Consider the following 16,460-nt stretch of genomic DNA (forward strand, 5'->3'; position numbering starts at 1 on the left):
GACCAAAAATAATCAAATCTTGAATTGGACTGCGACCCTCAATCGTAACAACTCATGGAATCATCGAATGCAAATTAAATACATGTATTATGTTTGAATTTGAGAGGTGTTACTTTCAGTGAAATACAAAGACAGATTAGTTGATTTACAGACTGCATATCAGGTGTTGGCCATAAAGTTAATAGAATGTTTCTAAAGTTTCCCAAGAGACAACACACCAGTTACAACATGATTTCAAAAGTGACACTCACACTGATGCCTTATTTTCACAAAAAAAATATATTACTTACACTTAACCCATTATTATAGCGGTACATAACACATAATTAGTTTCTCACTGTCAGCAGCTGGTTTCGTGGAACGGCAGAGGGGGGAGATGGGTGTGGTCTGGTTCAGGTGTCGGAGCGAGGCGTTGGGCATCCACACATTCTTGAGATGTGTGTGAGACTCTTTAGCCTGTGGCAATAATCAGATAGCACATAAGTGCCTGCAGACATTGCATCACATGTATCTAGCCACAACCGAGAAATAACCCCAAATCAACTTTATGGGTCTGAATTCATGTGAACTCATGAAAAAATTGGCATTATGAAGCAACTAAACCCTGAATCAAAGCAACCTGACTTCATGATCAGAGGAGCGTTAAAGCTGAAACATAGCACAAATACATTGAAGTTCAGGATAAGTACAACGATCTGAAAACCCAAATATTTTAATAGTATGCTCATAGGCATGTATTAATTTATTTTAGTATATGTACCCCTATGGCTTGTATAACTTCATTCCATCAGACCACAACTCTTTGGGCACATTTTAAACATATCTCCTCCAGCCAGAAAACTACCTTGAGATTAAAACTTATTTCCTTTAAATTATAAACTAATTTCCTTAATCGAGCAGAAGAGAGGTTTTCACATCTTTCATTATTCTTTTACAATAGATTACCTATACATGTACATCTAAACTCTACAACAGCACCTAAAGACAACGCATGACCATTTGTTAAAATAAAGTCTCATCCATTTAGTATCTAAATAAATGTGACGTCAAAAGTTTATGACATTTGTACTGAAGAAAATATGACCTAACTCAGATATAATCCCCATAAACTAAAAACAATTCATGAATGCCAAAACAAAAAAATCAATTCACGGACAAAACAGGAAATGTATGATATTCCTGTAAAAAATTAAGCAAGTGATTTCTGTTGTTGTACCAGTCCTGAAAAGATTAGAAGTGGTAGAACATTCTCATACTCAGACAAATACCTTTTAAATAAACTGTTACTCATAAACCAGCCCAGTAGTTGAGACATATGAAAATAAAAATAAGGTAACCTATGTGTTTGAATAGTATCTCTGCTATTTATATGTAAAAGTTTTACTCTTCTTTGGTTCTTTCGGTAAAGTCACGTAGAATGAGAATAAAATAATAAATTGATAAAATAAAATAACACAATAATATTCTCACGACGTTTCGGCCACAACACAAGCGGCCTTCATCAGGTGAAGGGACGAAACTGTCTGGAGGACAGCGCTGTCCTCCAGACAGTCTCGTCCCTTCAGCGCTGTCCTCCAGACAGTCTCGTCCCCTTCACCTGATGAAGGCCGCTTGTGTTGTGGCCGAAACGTCGTGAGAATATTATTGTGTTATTTTATTTGATCAATTTATTATTTTATTCTCATTCTACGTGGTGACTTTACCGAAAGAACCAAAGAAGATGAATCCTTGCAGTCACGAAAGCTTTAAATCGAAAAGTTTTACTCCTTTGACATGCATCAGAAGATATAAGTGTGTGCTTGAGTAATTACCTCTGCAATACAGCTCATGCTGTGCCTGAAGTTCTCCATCTGTCGAGTCTGCATATCTCGATTGTCACGAGTTCCTCCCATCATCAGGGTCCTCCGTAAATCGAGAAGAGTTGGGGTGGACCCGTCTGGGACGCACTGTCCTGCCTCCTCTTTGACCTGGCTCATTGCATCGAGCTGGTCCAGGCTCATGCTGATCATTCGGGAGAAAGGAGATTACATTCGATCTGCAGGAACGCGAACACATTGACATACTACGATGTTGTTTGTGTGTACTACTGCACCTGCTGTAGCTTAAGGCATATTTTGTTCAAGTAATGTTAATTAAATATCAACGTAAATATGGGTATGTAAAGATAATATCTGAACTCAAACATTAACTCAGACACTATGCAATTAAGATATTATATCTCTGTGCCTGTAACAATCCATTAATTTAACAATTCTTAAATTCTTGATAGATGACTGTGTGCGTAAGAGTCAAATATTTGAAATTAATTGTATTTGTAAATGTTTATATGACCCTGTAACCAATAGATCTGTGACACAATATTTTTAAATATATTTTTTTAAACAAAGTATAACTGTGAATTGAATCGTAATTCATCATATAACTAGAATGGTACATTGTTACATGCCGATATGTTTCCAATTGCATGGTTTGTTTAAACATAGGTAAATATATAATTTTCACTTTAGTATTCATGAGTGTGACTTTGGGAAAAGTACCTTGCTTCAGGTAACTCAATGCACTTCGAATACATCTGAAAGTGATATCAATATGCTGCTACTTAACTGCTGTACGAAACAGAGATTAACAATGTATTCTGCTTCTGAGACAAATTAAATATTTGTGCTTAGAAGATATGACACTACTTTTTTCCCAAATAAACCTACTTTATTTTTCAACAGAACTATGATATTTCTCTCCGAGCGATGTTGGTTGTAGTCGTAACGCCACCCCACCCGGACTATACCCACCCACCATAACCGACTATCCCTAGTCAACCCTACCTACAGACCCCACAAACCACTACCTACGACTGCTTCTCACGTTCACGCCCTCAACCACTCCCCCTTCCACAACCAACCCCCACCCTTAACCCAAACAAGCCCAACCCTAACTCTTTGGTTCTGTCGGTAAAGTCACGTAGGTATAAAATAAAATAAATCACGACGTTTCGGGCACAACACAAGCGTCCATCATCTGGTGGGAAAGCGATGGTCTGCTGCTGAGGCAGACTGTTTTAAAAGGTTTGCAATGGGTGTGGCCCAAGGGTTATAAAGAAGTGGCCGGGGCTAGTGATGTTAATGTGAGAAATTAGCGTGTGACTGTAAGATAGGAGAGCGGCCTCCTTGACGAGGGCATGGAAATGGCTATGTTTATGTGAGAGATTAGCATGATGTTAATGTGAGAAATTAGCATGTAACTGTGGAAAAGAAGAAGAGCGGCCTCCTCGACGAGGGAGTGCAACCCAACGGGTGTCATCTGAAGGGCCTGAGTATGAGAGTGCAAATCAAAAGACATGTGAGCATGAATGCCCAAACCTGTCTAAAGGGGATGGACCTAAACAGAAAGGGGTGGGGCGTAAAGAAGAAAGGGAGAGCCCTACAAGGCAATGGTACCTCAGTGACAGGGCTAATCAGAAAGGGGTGAGGCCTAAGGCATAATAGGGTGGGGCATAAAGGGGAAGGAGGTGGGGCTTAAAGCGGAAGAGCCAGGGCCTAAATAGAAATGGCCAGAGCCTAGAGAGGTTATCTTTGTGTGTTGATTTAAGGTAATAAAAGCATAGACATAAAATATGTACAGTGAGCAGCAAAGCTTTAGTGCCACATTCCAGTTAGTAGCATTCGATTGGGCCAAATTACTTCATTGGGAAGCAATAATTATCACCCATGACTGCCAAAACTTAGCAGGATCCTCCTGTAACAAAGTATTGAGACTCAGTCAGTCTTTGCTGGATAAATTGGGATTTAATAAATATGATTGCAAGAAAGTCAGTATTAAAAATGTTTACCCAACAGTTCAGTTCGAGTATACCACAAAGCAAATATTTAGAAACATACAAATTAAAATGCAGCGCTAATCATGAGAAAGATAAAAACATTTAAACTGTGTTAAAGACTGCCTAATATTCCATCCATTTGATGTGCTATGTCTTTATGTAGAAATGTCCTTCCCTTAATTGTTAGTTTATAACAATGGAAGGTGCTCATAGCTTTGAGATTTATATGAGTCATGTGATATTTTCAAACGGCTCCCTATCATCAATGAACAGTTTATCAAGAGTTTATCAAGAGTTTCTCAATGTTATTGTCCTTTTAAGTGTCAAAGGACAATGACTGTGAGACATGGGACATGTCAAATGACCTACACAATGGTGTGATCTAAAAATGTACTTGAATTGTTATACACAACTGTAACCAAATCCTTAAAACATTTATTTTTAAAAAAAATCACAAAAAATGTAACACAATGTAGGCACATGTATGGAATCACAAGAGTCACAGGGATTAAGTCAACATTAGAGTTCCATTAAAGCCTTAATTCGAGCAAAGGCTGATCGTTAATAATATCCTATATAAAGCATTAACATTGCAAGAATCGGTAGAGTGTACTCTATATATGTTGAACTTATTCACACCATACAAAGCTAACAATGCTAATCGAACAAACTAAACACAAGAATCAGTGCAGAACACACTTTGTACTGATAGTTGTAAAACTTCAAAAACATCAAGTTACATCAAACTAAATTTGTGGTTAGTCCCCAAATTTACCAGCCAAAGAAGGTTTATATTTCTGTTTATCCCACACCAACAATCGTTTTTAAATCAGTGTTTTTTTACAGAAAATGTATCCATGTGTTGAAAAAACTAATTTATTACACTTGACGCAATACAAATGCCTCAGTCATGTGTCACTGCAAGACAATAAAGTCCTCAAATAAAACACTCCATCAATACGCAACTATAAAAAGTCCTCGTGAAACTATTCAGGCATTGTAGAGTGTTCTAAGATTATCAAGATTAACATGTGGAAATTACCATTCGCTATACAGTATATCTGCTTATATAGCAAGTCTACAAGTGATTTGTCAATGAATATTGTTTACAAATCACAACTCGTCCAACACCTTTTTGCTGGCTTTGAAATTGCCACTGTCAGAAATCTGATAGCAGCATTTTTGCATAATTTTGAATAAATAATAAGGGATATGAGGCTGTAATTGAAGTATTTGAGTTGGGATATGCTGAAGGCATGGAAGAGGGTCACAGTGGCAGCTGTGATAAGGAAATGGTGGCCATGGAAGAAGCTGCACAGATGGAGCAATGAGGTCCTGCAAAGTTGAGATGTGTGGTTAGAGAATGATAGCCTGAAATCAATTACAACTTCAAGATTTCACAGTCTAAGTTTAGGAGGAACATGCTCAAACTGGAGCCTCTACTGGGTGTGAAATCTGCCAATGAGTTTTGGCAACATTTAAGTGGTGGAAGTTAGAACCAATCAAAGATGACACTGCGTCAAGGCAGGATGCGAGAGAGTACACTGAGTTTGGGTTCATCGAGGTAACGGCAATGTAGAGCTGGGTTAGAATACTACTGAGGATCAACATTAAAACTGGAGATAATTTTATCAAGCAGGAAGAGATATACTGGAAAGAGTAACAAGGCAAGGATGGAATATTGGGGCATACAATATCCAGTCCTTATATAGAAACATATGGAGCAGTTTGTGAGGTAACATCATTAATCAACGTAATCATATCTAAGGGCCCACACATATTAATTATTTCTTATGCTAATGATTATTGCTTACTCTATAAAAGTGCGCCACAACTGGCATGCTGTGGCACACCAGCATGCCTCAGCAAAGTCCCAAATGTATAGCATACTTTTCTAAATTATAGGAAAGGAAAAAACCTAAAGCTACCAATCCCCACCGCCTGCCCACCCGTCTCCATTGGTCGTGGCACAGTATGACAGACAGCCGTCAGCCCCCACCCCCAGCCTTCTCAACCCACTCGCTTTGTACATGCACAGTTGGGCTTCCATGGAGACACACATACATAGACAAACACAGGGAAAGAAACACACACACGGAGACATGAATACACAAACACATACATGGAGACCCGCACAGATATTGAGACAGAGATAAGGAGACACAGATATAGAGACACACACTGATACTGAGACACTCTCAGAGACACAGAGACATGAATACACTCACAGAGACAGAGTAACATACACGCAGACACATGATTGATGTACTGTAGATTGTAATATATCTAGAATTCACTCAAATAAAGTATAATATTTAATTAAAAATGATAAAGTCACGTTGTATAATTCATACTAAGCGATTTAGTAATGCAATAATTACACGTTTATTTTGTACAAAATACACGTTTTAATACATGCCTTTCTTAAAATGCAATTCAAAGCAAATGCCCCACAAGTATGGCTCAAATTAATCTGTTGAAACCTGAAAAAGGTGGAATTAAAAACATTGAGTTCACCTCAAGAAGTATGCAATTGAAATACAACCAGACATAAATACAGAATGGCCAGTGGACAGTGTTGCTAGCAATGCTGGTACCTGTGTAAATGGTGAGTGTTCTCCTGCGGTTCCAAGATAACAGGACACCAACTGAAGCTTAGAAGACACCACCAGGAGGACAGAGATAAAGAAAGCACCAAGAAACACCCAATCAAAGCGAGGCCGTGATTTTCAACAAGAAAAGAATAGTAACACCAGTGACCCAGTCCTGACAAGGCACTTCTCTTGATGATTTTTCAAGGAAACTATTAAAGTTGGAAAATGTCCCTTCAGGAACACAAAACCAAATACTGCTTTGTCAGGAGACAACGGTGACAAGAACAAGCAGAGTCATAGAGGTATTGTTTGCGATTTCAGAACATGCGGATATTTTTGTTTTTGTTTAACTTGTTGATAGACTGTTACAAACATAAACATGTGCATTTAATTGAAACTAGTATGGGCATTCAATGCATTTTCATCGGCGATTACATTTGGTACATATGCATTTCATAGGTGCCAAGTGTTGCGTGAACAGCAATAACTTTATTCCAAGTTCATGGTCATTGCCGAAGACTCTCGGCCGTGATGCTACCCGACTAACCGACAGCTATCCTCCATCTGCTAGCTCCTGCAAACTTTCGCACAGTCAAAAGTTGGCCTCAAAGGTCCCTTCTTACAGTGTCTACCAAGTGGCTGTATGTCTTCCCCTTTGTCTATGGCCTTTGGGTTCAACTGCAATGCCGTCTCGGTGACGTGCCTTCCTCCATCCAGAAAACTTGGCCAACCCATCACGTCATGATCTATTATAAACGTCCAAGTCAATTGTCTTATCCTGCATACAATTCTAAACATCCTTCAATACAGTGTATTCCAAGTGCCATAGATTATTTTCTAGCTTGTTCTAGTAGAATTCTATAAAACATATATTGAGACGAACATTACTTCTCCATAACACACATGTTGACTTTACTACTATTTCAGTGAAGTTTAGTTAAACACTTGTGCTGCTTACATTGTTCACATAATTTAAACAGTCTTTAACTACCTCCCCATTCTCACATCCCTATTGCTTCCTGTAATAAAGGTGAAACCTGTTCAAAATAGGAAACTTTTGAAGTCAAGATTTGTACAGCATTACAAGTATGCAAAGATGGATTGTCTCACACTGGATTTCAATGAATGTGCGGAAATGTGGATAGGAATCATTTGCATTGACGATACTATTAGACACTATTTTTACAAGGCACGTCACATGACAGGCACCAGAATTAGTTGTCAGAAGGAAAATTAATCAGAGGCATGCAGGGATAGGAATAGATCTTGGAGCTCCAACCAACACCAAACAATGTGTCGCTCAAGAGCCACCAGCTGATATTTCAAAGGCTTACCAACAAGAAGTGATTAAATTGAACATCCTTGAGGCAATGTGGAGGTTTGAAATTTAATATAAAGCAATAAAAATTGTCCAATTGCTTACGGAAGAATATGTTTACATAATTTGTAATTTCAAGTATAAAAATGTGAATGTATCTCTTGGTGGTTTGGAACACAACAGCATTGGTGCTAATAAGTAATTTTTACTCCCTTAAAAGGCAGTATGATCACTGCATCTTAAACAATATATACATGTACTTTCCGAGGTGCTAATTTGAAAAACTTATGCCTCAAGTACAAAAGGTCACACTTTTATACCTCCGCTTGTGAGACAGTGGTCTTCTTAAAAAGCCTCTGAGATGGGAGAAACAGAAAGGACAAATACTCAGAAGAATGGATCAACCAAAAAGATAATGGACTGTAAGCAGAATGACACAACATGATTCATTTAGGGATAACGTCAAGGAATGGAGCATGCAGAGCTTGTTAAACAAAGTTCCAAATATGAAGGGTTATACAAATGAAATGTCACTGAGCAAAATGGCTCAAAAGTGAGGTGAAGGTCAAACATGGTGTAGCAATACAATTTCTGCTCAAGGAGGATGAATCTTGCAAGAAATCCATGAACGCCAGGTCAACATGTATGATGGTGACATTGTGAACCGAGCAATATCCGTTGGCAGGTGAATCATTTTTGATCCCAGTGCCCCACAAGCATTCATGATAGGCCGCGGGAGTTTCACTGTCGGGATTGCTACCCCTCCCCTTCACAGCTGGTGAAAGTGCATTGATCATATGCGTGGGTCAACGTATGGGCCTTCCTTTGATGTCATCATTATGGTACCTCTCAGGTTACTATAGTTTGATACAAACATCCAGTGACATACGTCTTAAAAAGCTGGATGAATATTTCAATTGGGGAAATTATCTTTAAATCCATAATTTAGTATTGGCTCAAACGTCTGCATGCATTTTTTTAATTTAAAAACAAATGTAACACCCACAAAACAAAAGTATATCTATAATTGTAAAAAAATATATATAGTTTGCATCATTAGTTTATAAATGAAACATGTAGATTTGTCCTCGGAATTTAGCGATTAAATCTAAGTTAAAATTCATGGAGATGGTGGATGAAAAATGGAGTGGAAGTAAAACCTAATTTCTAATCAATTAAACACCTTTCCAGTGCTATGTTAAATATACTTGTTACTATATTTAACGTAAAGTTAAACCTCTCGAAGTCAAATGAATTGCAAGAGCCTTTTCTGTTGAGCAATGTCTGGCATTAAGCAAATAATTAAAGATAAAATAAATTGCATTTCATTGTAATTAACAAATACATTTAATTAAATCATAATAATTTACTAACATTTACAATTGAATATTTTTCATTTAATAATCCACGTCACTCAGCATCACGATGACGTGGAGGTGCAAGATTGAGGTTCACTGGATATGGAATGATGAAGTGATTTTCTGATAGGTTTAAAAGTTTTATTTGTAAAAAAAAAAATGTGACAAATGACAGAGAAAGCACTAACATAGCATGGCGCCCAAAGTTATGGGTTATCTAAATTCTACACAACTGGTAAGTATAAAACTTTATAATTGCAAGTGCACACTATTTAAACTTGGTGTTGACAAGCACATCTTCACATAATTCGTTTTGCCTTTTGAAAAGTGGGCTTAGTGCAGACACCACTAGGAGGGAACGCACCCGATATAACGCATATGGAATGATGAAGTCACAAGCCAAAGCAATGATGAGACTGATGCGTGCAGATTGACTGCATGATGTCGCATCCTACTGTGCACAAATTAACTTGCACCCAAACAGTCAGAATTTGTAGATTTATTTTTAATGTTTGATCAATGAAATTTACAGTATGTTTTCTGGATTATTCTAAATTCTAGCTTCGTCTAGTCCAGCTTCAAAACATTTTATGGCTGATGATGATGAAACTTAAACACACTTAATGACATAATTGTATATACATTTTAATAAGGTACACAAGTATCTAATATGTAAAGACAAATATGACGCATTCGCACATGACAAAAAAATGCATAATGAAATTGCAGGCGTGGTAACTCACCTTTGGTGGCCAACCGTGTCTTCCCAAGACACTCGCTTTCCCGGTTCCCAGGTATGCCGACGTGTGGGCGAGTGTGAGCGCAAGGCTGTGCGGAATCGTGGATCGCGAAGAAGAACCTCCCCAACTCGATCCTCACCCTCACCCTCACTTTCCAGCGTCTCTGCTGCCTCTTCAGTCACCACTTCATTGCTGGGTAGACGGCCACCTTGAGCAGAGTCCTCGCATGACGATAGGCAGCTGCCCCTCAAGTCTCCTTTGGCGGCCGCCCCATGCACTTCACATCCCGGACTGCCACTCCGGGACACCATGCTCATGCCAAGGGCGTCGTCAGTCGTAGAATGGGAGGTGGTGACGCCGTCCACTATCTGCCAAGTAAAAAAGAAAATTCTAAGTGGATTCACTCTCAGCTGATCGTGGGGTGGTGCTCATGACAAAATGACTTTATGGAGTTGAATCTTTCCATATCCTCACTGTTGGCTTCCCCACAAAGCGATAATCATTGACCAGAGGGATGAACGGCCAAATCGAGTGCAGATGATCTAAATTGGCTTACAATCAAAAGGTTACGAGTTCATATTTTCAGATGGGGCTCAACTCAAGTCTGCCAAGTAGTCCAATTGTGCATCAGTAGAGTAATGCAGTCATATTAAAGTCAATAAAATGTAAAATGGCCATTCAATTAATTATGCTTCCATTCAAATAATTAAAACATAAAAATGCAGCTATACAAACCAAGTAATAGAAATAAATTCCAGCACTCACAAAATCTGGTCACAAGGGTTAATAATCATCAAGTTTGTGAGGTACAGCTGTTTGCATATTCCATCTTGTGATAGGGCGTTCATTTCGGGTTGACGTAGAAATTCATCTACGGTCCATTTATCACACACTGATAATTCATATCACATGAAAATTTGAAATATTGAATTTTAAGTACCATAAATGTCATTAAATGGTTACGTTCACTTGAGAATGTAGAATTGAAGTCGTATATACAACAAAATGATTTGTTTTTTTTTACCGTACATATTTTGGCAGCATATATATGCCAGGTAGAATATATACTAACATACAGAGGAAAAAAGAACATGGAGACACAGAAAGCTTTCTGGATTGCTGAAAAGTCTCATAATGGCTAGGTCGAGCACTGAGATAGCACCACTGTGAAGCTGAGTGTGAAATCAGGATTTCAGCCACCATTGAACCAGTTTATCACGTGCAGTGATTCAATGATTTTGACTCGAATATCAATGATTGTGCAATAAACAATTAATATATCGTGTTTTACTTAATTAATCCTGGTTCAGATGAGGGCTGCAATACGTAAATATAATGGAAAACTGAAATATGATGAACACCTCTTTATAAAGCATGACTGAAAAGTGTATAGTATTACATGAGATACCTATTCAAAGAGAAACCCTAATTGACTTGTGTGGTGCAATTTCCCGGGGCCATTCTCACCACCTGCTAGCTGCAATTGCAATTAACATGTGTAATAAAGATGCATATGTGTATGTGTTACACATATGCGTACATGTAATGTTTCCATTCATTAGTGTGTAGTGTATGCCTTTGTGTATGGACCAAAAAGTACAGCACTTACAACATGTGCGCTGAACAAAATGTCTAGTATGGAAATTATTATTCTATTTTTACACTTCTTTGAATTCAATTTACATTTTAAAGTGTGTGTTTTTAATGAGCTGACCTGGTCCAGGTAAATGCTAAATCCACCTAGCCAGTGTTTTACTGTATAATATATTCGAAGATGAGACTAAAATGTATCAAGAAAAACCTCATTTAGTTTAATCTTTTCCTGCTGCTATACAAGTATTTTGCTTGCGGGCGGAAACCAAGTAGCAAGAGAAAACCCACCTATACATGGCAATGACATTCTAAAAATCTGCAAAACAGATATCAATAATTATTTGGGCTGCTCGTTGCCTTTTGTGATTTGGACGATCACATATGAAACCTGACCAAGCCACTAAACCTGTTTCCAAAGTTCTGTATTACAGGCCTGAAAAAAATTACCAAAGATGGGGGAAAAAAAGGACAATTAAAACAAAAGAGAGGAGAAGAAAGGCAAGTTTAACAAGAGGCAGGGAGAGAAAGGAAAGACAAGGAGATGGTATCATGTGATGCGACTCCTACACAGCTACATGATGTAAACACAATTGCTTATTGAAGCGTGTGTTGTTTTGTTTCACATAAAAACAGGTCCCTGCAGGGTGGGCTGGCAGGACAAGTCTCTGCGCTGTCTATTGCTGATTTTACACCCAACAGCACGAGATTACACTTCGTTAAAGTATTGAAAGGGGACGGACGGACACATTAATCTATTGCAGGCTGGTACACTCAGTTTACAACTTCGTTCCTACCAGTACTAGTGACCTATTGTGTAAGCCCCTTATCTATTATCCATCTTGAATTATTCTAGCCTCTGCTACCCAACCACAACTAGGTACAAACTTGTATACAGTATAAAAAATAGTTGTGAATAAGTTAAAGTAAAAACGTTTCTTATCTGTGTTTCTCTCAATTGTTCCTTCTATTATCTGCAAATGCCAGATGTCATATCCTGTTTCCATGAGCCCTGGGGCATTACAGTGGAGCTTAGAGGAAAGACGAACAGGGCAATGGAGAACTCTGCAAGGAGGCACAAGTAGACATGGAGATGCATGGCAAAATATGTAGGCAAACTAGGAGAAACACAAATGCTGGTGGATTTCGAGGGAACATGCTTGAGGCAAAGGAAGACGCAGGGTTCATGCGGGAGATGCAGGGAGACAAGAGCGTGCAAGAGATAAAATAACAAAAAAAAGACAAGCAGCACCACCAGGAACCACTAGTCTGGCGTAAACATAGGATCGAACAGCGTGAAGTACTTGGTGATCATATGATCTCTACAGTGGCCCACGCTGCTCAACACAATATGCTTATTAAAACAACTTTATTTATTCACCTTGACATCATTCCCGGCTGGCTATACAGACACAGCCAGACAGAAAACAGGCAGCTATTATTCAAATGGCAACATATATGAATATTTGAAAATGTACATATTATAGATAAACCGACTATATGCTTACAATCGGAATTTAAATAATTTGCATTGTTTTTACCTATACTCTTTAACAATAATGAAAATGGCAAATTAAGAAAAACATTTAACTAAAAGGAAACCGAACTCATGACTGAAACTGTTATGAAGTTCATAATAAAGGTTTTTGGGTTAGATCGCGTTTATTTATAAATGTGTCGTAACCCTCCACCACCCGACACGGCCAATCAGCAAAGAAAAGTGTCACGTTGACAAAAGACAAATAATTCACTACTTCAGCCCACGTGACACTTTTCTTTGCTGATTGGCCGTGTCGGGTGGTGGAGGGTTACGACACATTTATAAATAAACGCGATCTAACCCAAAAACCTTTATTATGAATAATATTGGTCGCGAAAGCCTACGTGTTAAACTGTTATGAAGTCCTAACTATAACTGCTTTGTTTATATGTTTGACAGTAACATCTCTATTTTTGTAATTATTACTAACAACAAGACTTATCAGGGGATTAACGATACAAAATTGGTTCCACTGAAACCGAGTTAACTTGAGAGACATAAGCTGTCACTGGGGGAAATAAATATTTCAAGTATCGGCATGGGTAGGTGATAGAGGCAGTCTAAGTGATCCCATAATGGGCATTGGTCATTCTAAGTTTACAGTCATTTGAAAAAACAACACACTTAAAAACAATGGCAACACTTGCCATTACGATTTCAAAATCAATACCAGTCAATACCGGTGGTTCAGAACACTGTGTGTTGTGATCCCTGTCGGAGGGGACACGAAGCGAGAGGCACATAAAAGCTACATTTAAAGGGTCTCTTCTTAGGCCTTGATTATAATTAAATGACAAAATATGATTGTAGTTGCTTATGACATGCATGTCCATTGCACTCCCTCTGATTCGTCAAACCTCGACAATTGCTCAGTTCCACCCCTCTCACCCAATCAATGATATCACATAGGACTGAAAATAAAATATTTCCTTCCATCATAGTAAAACTGTTAATCTGCTTGGCACAACAATCTCACCTGACCTGTCATGGAATGGCTCTATTACTAATCTGGCTAAGAAGGCATTAAAAAAGCTTAGTTTTTTTCTCCTTTTCCAAATCCTTCTTTAACTCCTGACAATTATTACTACTACATGAAGCACGATTCGGCCAAAGTTGGGATAACGTTGTCAGAGCTGGGGTGGAGCAGTTGCTACCTCACTGTACTTGATATAATTCAGTGTCAAGCAGTCGGGTTGATTGATGATTCAGCACACAATAATTCACTCGTCACTCGCTCAAGGGCAGTCAGTTGCCTCCTCACCACACTTATATCACTACGACCATGGTTACTCTTCCTGGGACTTCACAGATATGATTCCTCAAATTTTCTTGCTGTGGGTTTCACACCTGATGATGATTTCTTGTGTTGCAGTCGAAACGTCGTGATAATTTTGTTTTAGATTTTTATTATTTTATTGTTTCCCTTCTACGTGACTTTACCCAAAGAACCAAGAATATGAATCCCTGCAGTCACGAAAGCTTTATATCAAAATTCCTCCAACCAAGTTGAGGATTCAGTCTACCAGACTGACTTTGTATCATCCAAAATGCAGCAAGTCAAAACACTTCTCGTGCTGCTTCTACTCTCGCGCTGCTGAACTCTGGAAGTCTCTCTCATCATTTATTTTGCCAAGCTCTTATATCGTTGCTCAATTTAAGAAACGTATTAACTCTCATCTAATACAATTGTGATGGTGCTGTTTGTTGATAGCCGCTTGGCATTTGGGCCTTTGGGGCTGTGCTTAGCAAGTGTAAAAAAATAAAAGTGCTCGCCCTCATGAAACCGGTCAGGAAAATGCGGGAACTAAAACATAAACAACGGGGGCTGAGACATAGAGACACGTATAGACAATGAGAGAGTAAGAGATAGAAACAGCACACATCGCAGATAGACCTGGTGGCAGCCATGGAGAAATGGGACAAGAGAGGCATACATAAAAAGAGATGTTGAGATAGAAGTGGCTACAGTCATAAGCAGAAAAAAGGTACTAAAGAGATCCTATCGTCACCCAGAGGCAGGCAGAAGAACGTAGATCAAAATTGTGCAACGAGCACAAACTATATCGCATAAAGTGATCTGGCCTCGTGGCTCAGCACTACAGCTCGTAATTGGAAGGTTGCAGGTTCAAACCCAGATTGGGGGTTGACTGAGCCAATCATGCCTCTAGGATTGTTGACATGATTAAAACTTTGTGGGTACTCATGGAGAGACTCACCCCCACCATAGGAATGCAAAATTTGCACCACTGGCTCAGGGCTGTAAACAGGAGATGAACACCACTTCAATGCTCATTTGAGCATTAAATCACTGTGACTTGACTTGTTCACGGTGTGTTGTGGTTTTACACAAATATAGAAGGTGGAAAAGAGATGCCTACAAAGATAGACTTAAAGAAATGGAGACAGAAACATTCACACACACACCAAACACAAGAGTTGAAGAAACTCAGACAGGCTGATGTGTCATCTGGAGAAGCACGCATATTTTGCCAACTCCAGTCCTGTGCAATTAAACATGATTGTTTACCAAAGGGCAGCCCATCCTATGAGTGAGGCGATGTAAAAAAATAACTGAGACTGACCTTACTAGACACTAACCACCACGAGTCAGCATACACTTACCACTCAGCAGATACTCACCACCCACCAGACATTCACATTCACGAAACACACTCACCACTCAGCAGACACATTCCAGACACTCACCCCTTACCACCCAAGCAGAGACTCAAGACATGTGCTTCAGGCGCTCACACAAAACTACTCACCAATTACAAGCCACTAACCCACTCACCAACACCACTCAATGATACTCAATACTCACAATGCATTCACCATACACACACTCACGTGACACTCACCAACCAGAGACAAGACTAACTCAGCCACAAATTCACGACTCACAAGCATTTTTCACTCATATACACTTATTATGCGTCGATCGCATTCCGCAGCGGGTGTTGCCAACGAGTACAATTTAGGCTGTGTCGTGCAATAGCATATTACGTCCATCAGGAGGTGCACCGCTCAATGTGAGAAGGATGTGCCCATGGTTTTTTTAGGTTTAAAAGGTCGTAGGTCATATATAGGTCATGTGAAATCATATCGGGCATTGTATTCTTACGCCCTGAAGGAAGCATAAATAGACACTGTACGCATAAAGTTACTTAAGTAAATAATGTACACTCGTGACATATTGAAAGACAAATTAAGCTGTTTACATGTGGATAGAATGCTTATATTAATTCTGATTACAACAAACACTAAACATCCACACGAGTGTGCTCCCACACAGTGATGCACCGCTGGAAGGCATCCTCTACTAGGGCTATCTCAAATTATAGTAAATAATTTACATTGCACTTGTAATTAAAACTCCTCATTCACAAATATTAGAGCAGGCTGTGGTTATTACACCATTATCTGGGACCATAATTTATTTTATCATAGTTTATTGCCTGTACTATCATGGACAACAAGATTACAGTACTTTCTCACAAAATCAC

General features: G+C 38.8%; 1 protein-coding gene across 1 annotated transcript in view; it reads right to left on the reverse strand.

Moving 5' to 3' along the window:
• The window catches only part of LOC116948518 (uncharacterized), a 205,551-nt gene that overhangs the window by 50,124 nt on the left and 138,967 nt on the right, over positions 1-16,460 (reverse strand). The window contains exons 6-11 of the mRNA XM_076072861.1: positions 12,796-12,816; positions 9,828-10,192; positions 8,047-8,082; positions 6,412-6,468; positions 1,812-2,001; positions 339-456 (exon numbers count right to left, since the gene is read on the reverse strand). Of these exons, the coding sequence (XP_075928976.1) occupies positions 339-456; positions 1,812-2,001; positions 6,412-6,468; positions 8,047-8,082; positions 9,828-10,192; positions 12,796-12,816 (787 nt within the window). The remainder of the gene's footprint in view (positions 1-338; positions 457-1,811; positions 2,002-6,411; positions 6,469-8,046; positions 8,083-9,827; positions 10,193-12,795; positions 12,817-16,460) is intronic.

Source organism: Petromyzon marinus, chromosome 1 (genome assembly GCF_048934315.1).
Source record: "Petromyzon marinus isolate PM22_M1 ecotype Great Lakes invasive population chromosome 1, UKy_Petmar_22M1.pri1.0, whole genome shotgun sequence".
Lineage (NCBI taxonomy): Eukaryota > Metazoa > Chordata > Hyperoartia > Petromyzontiformes > Petromyzontidae > Petromyzon > Petromyzon marinus.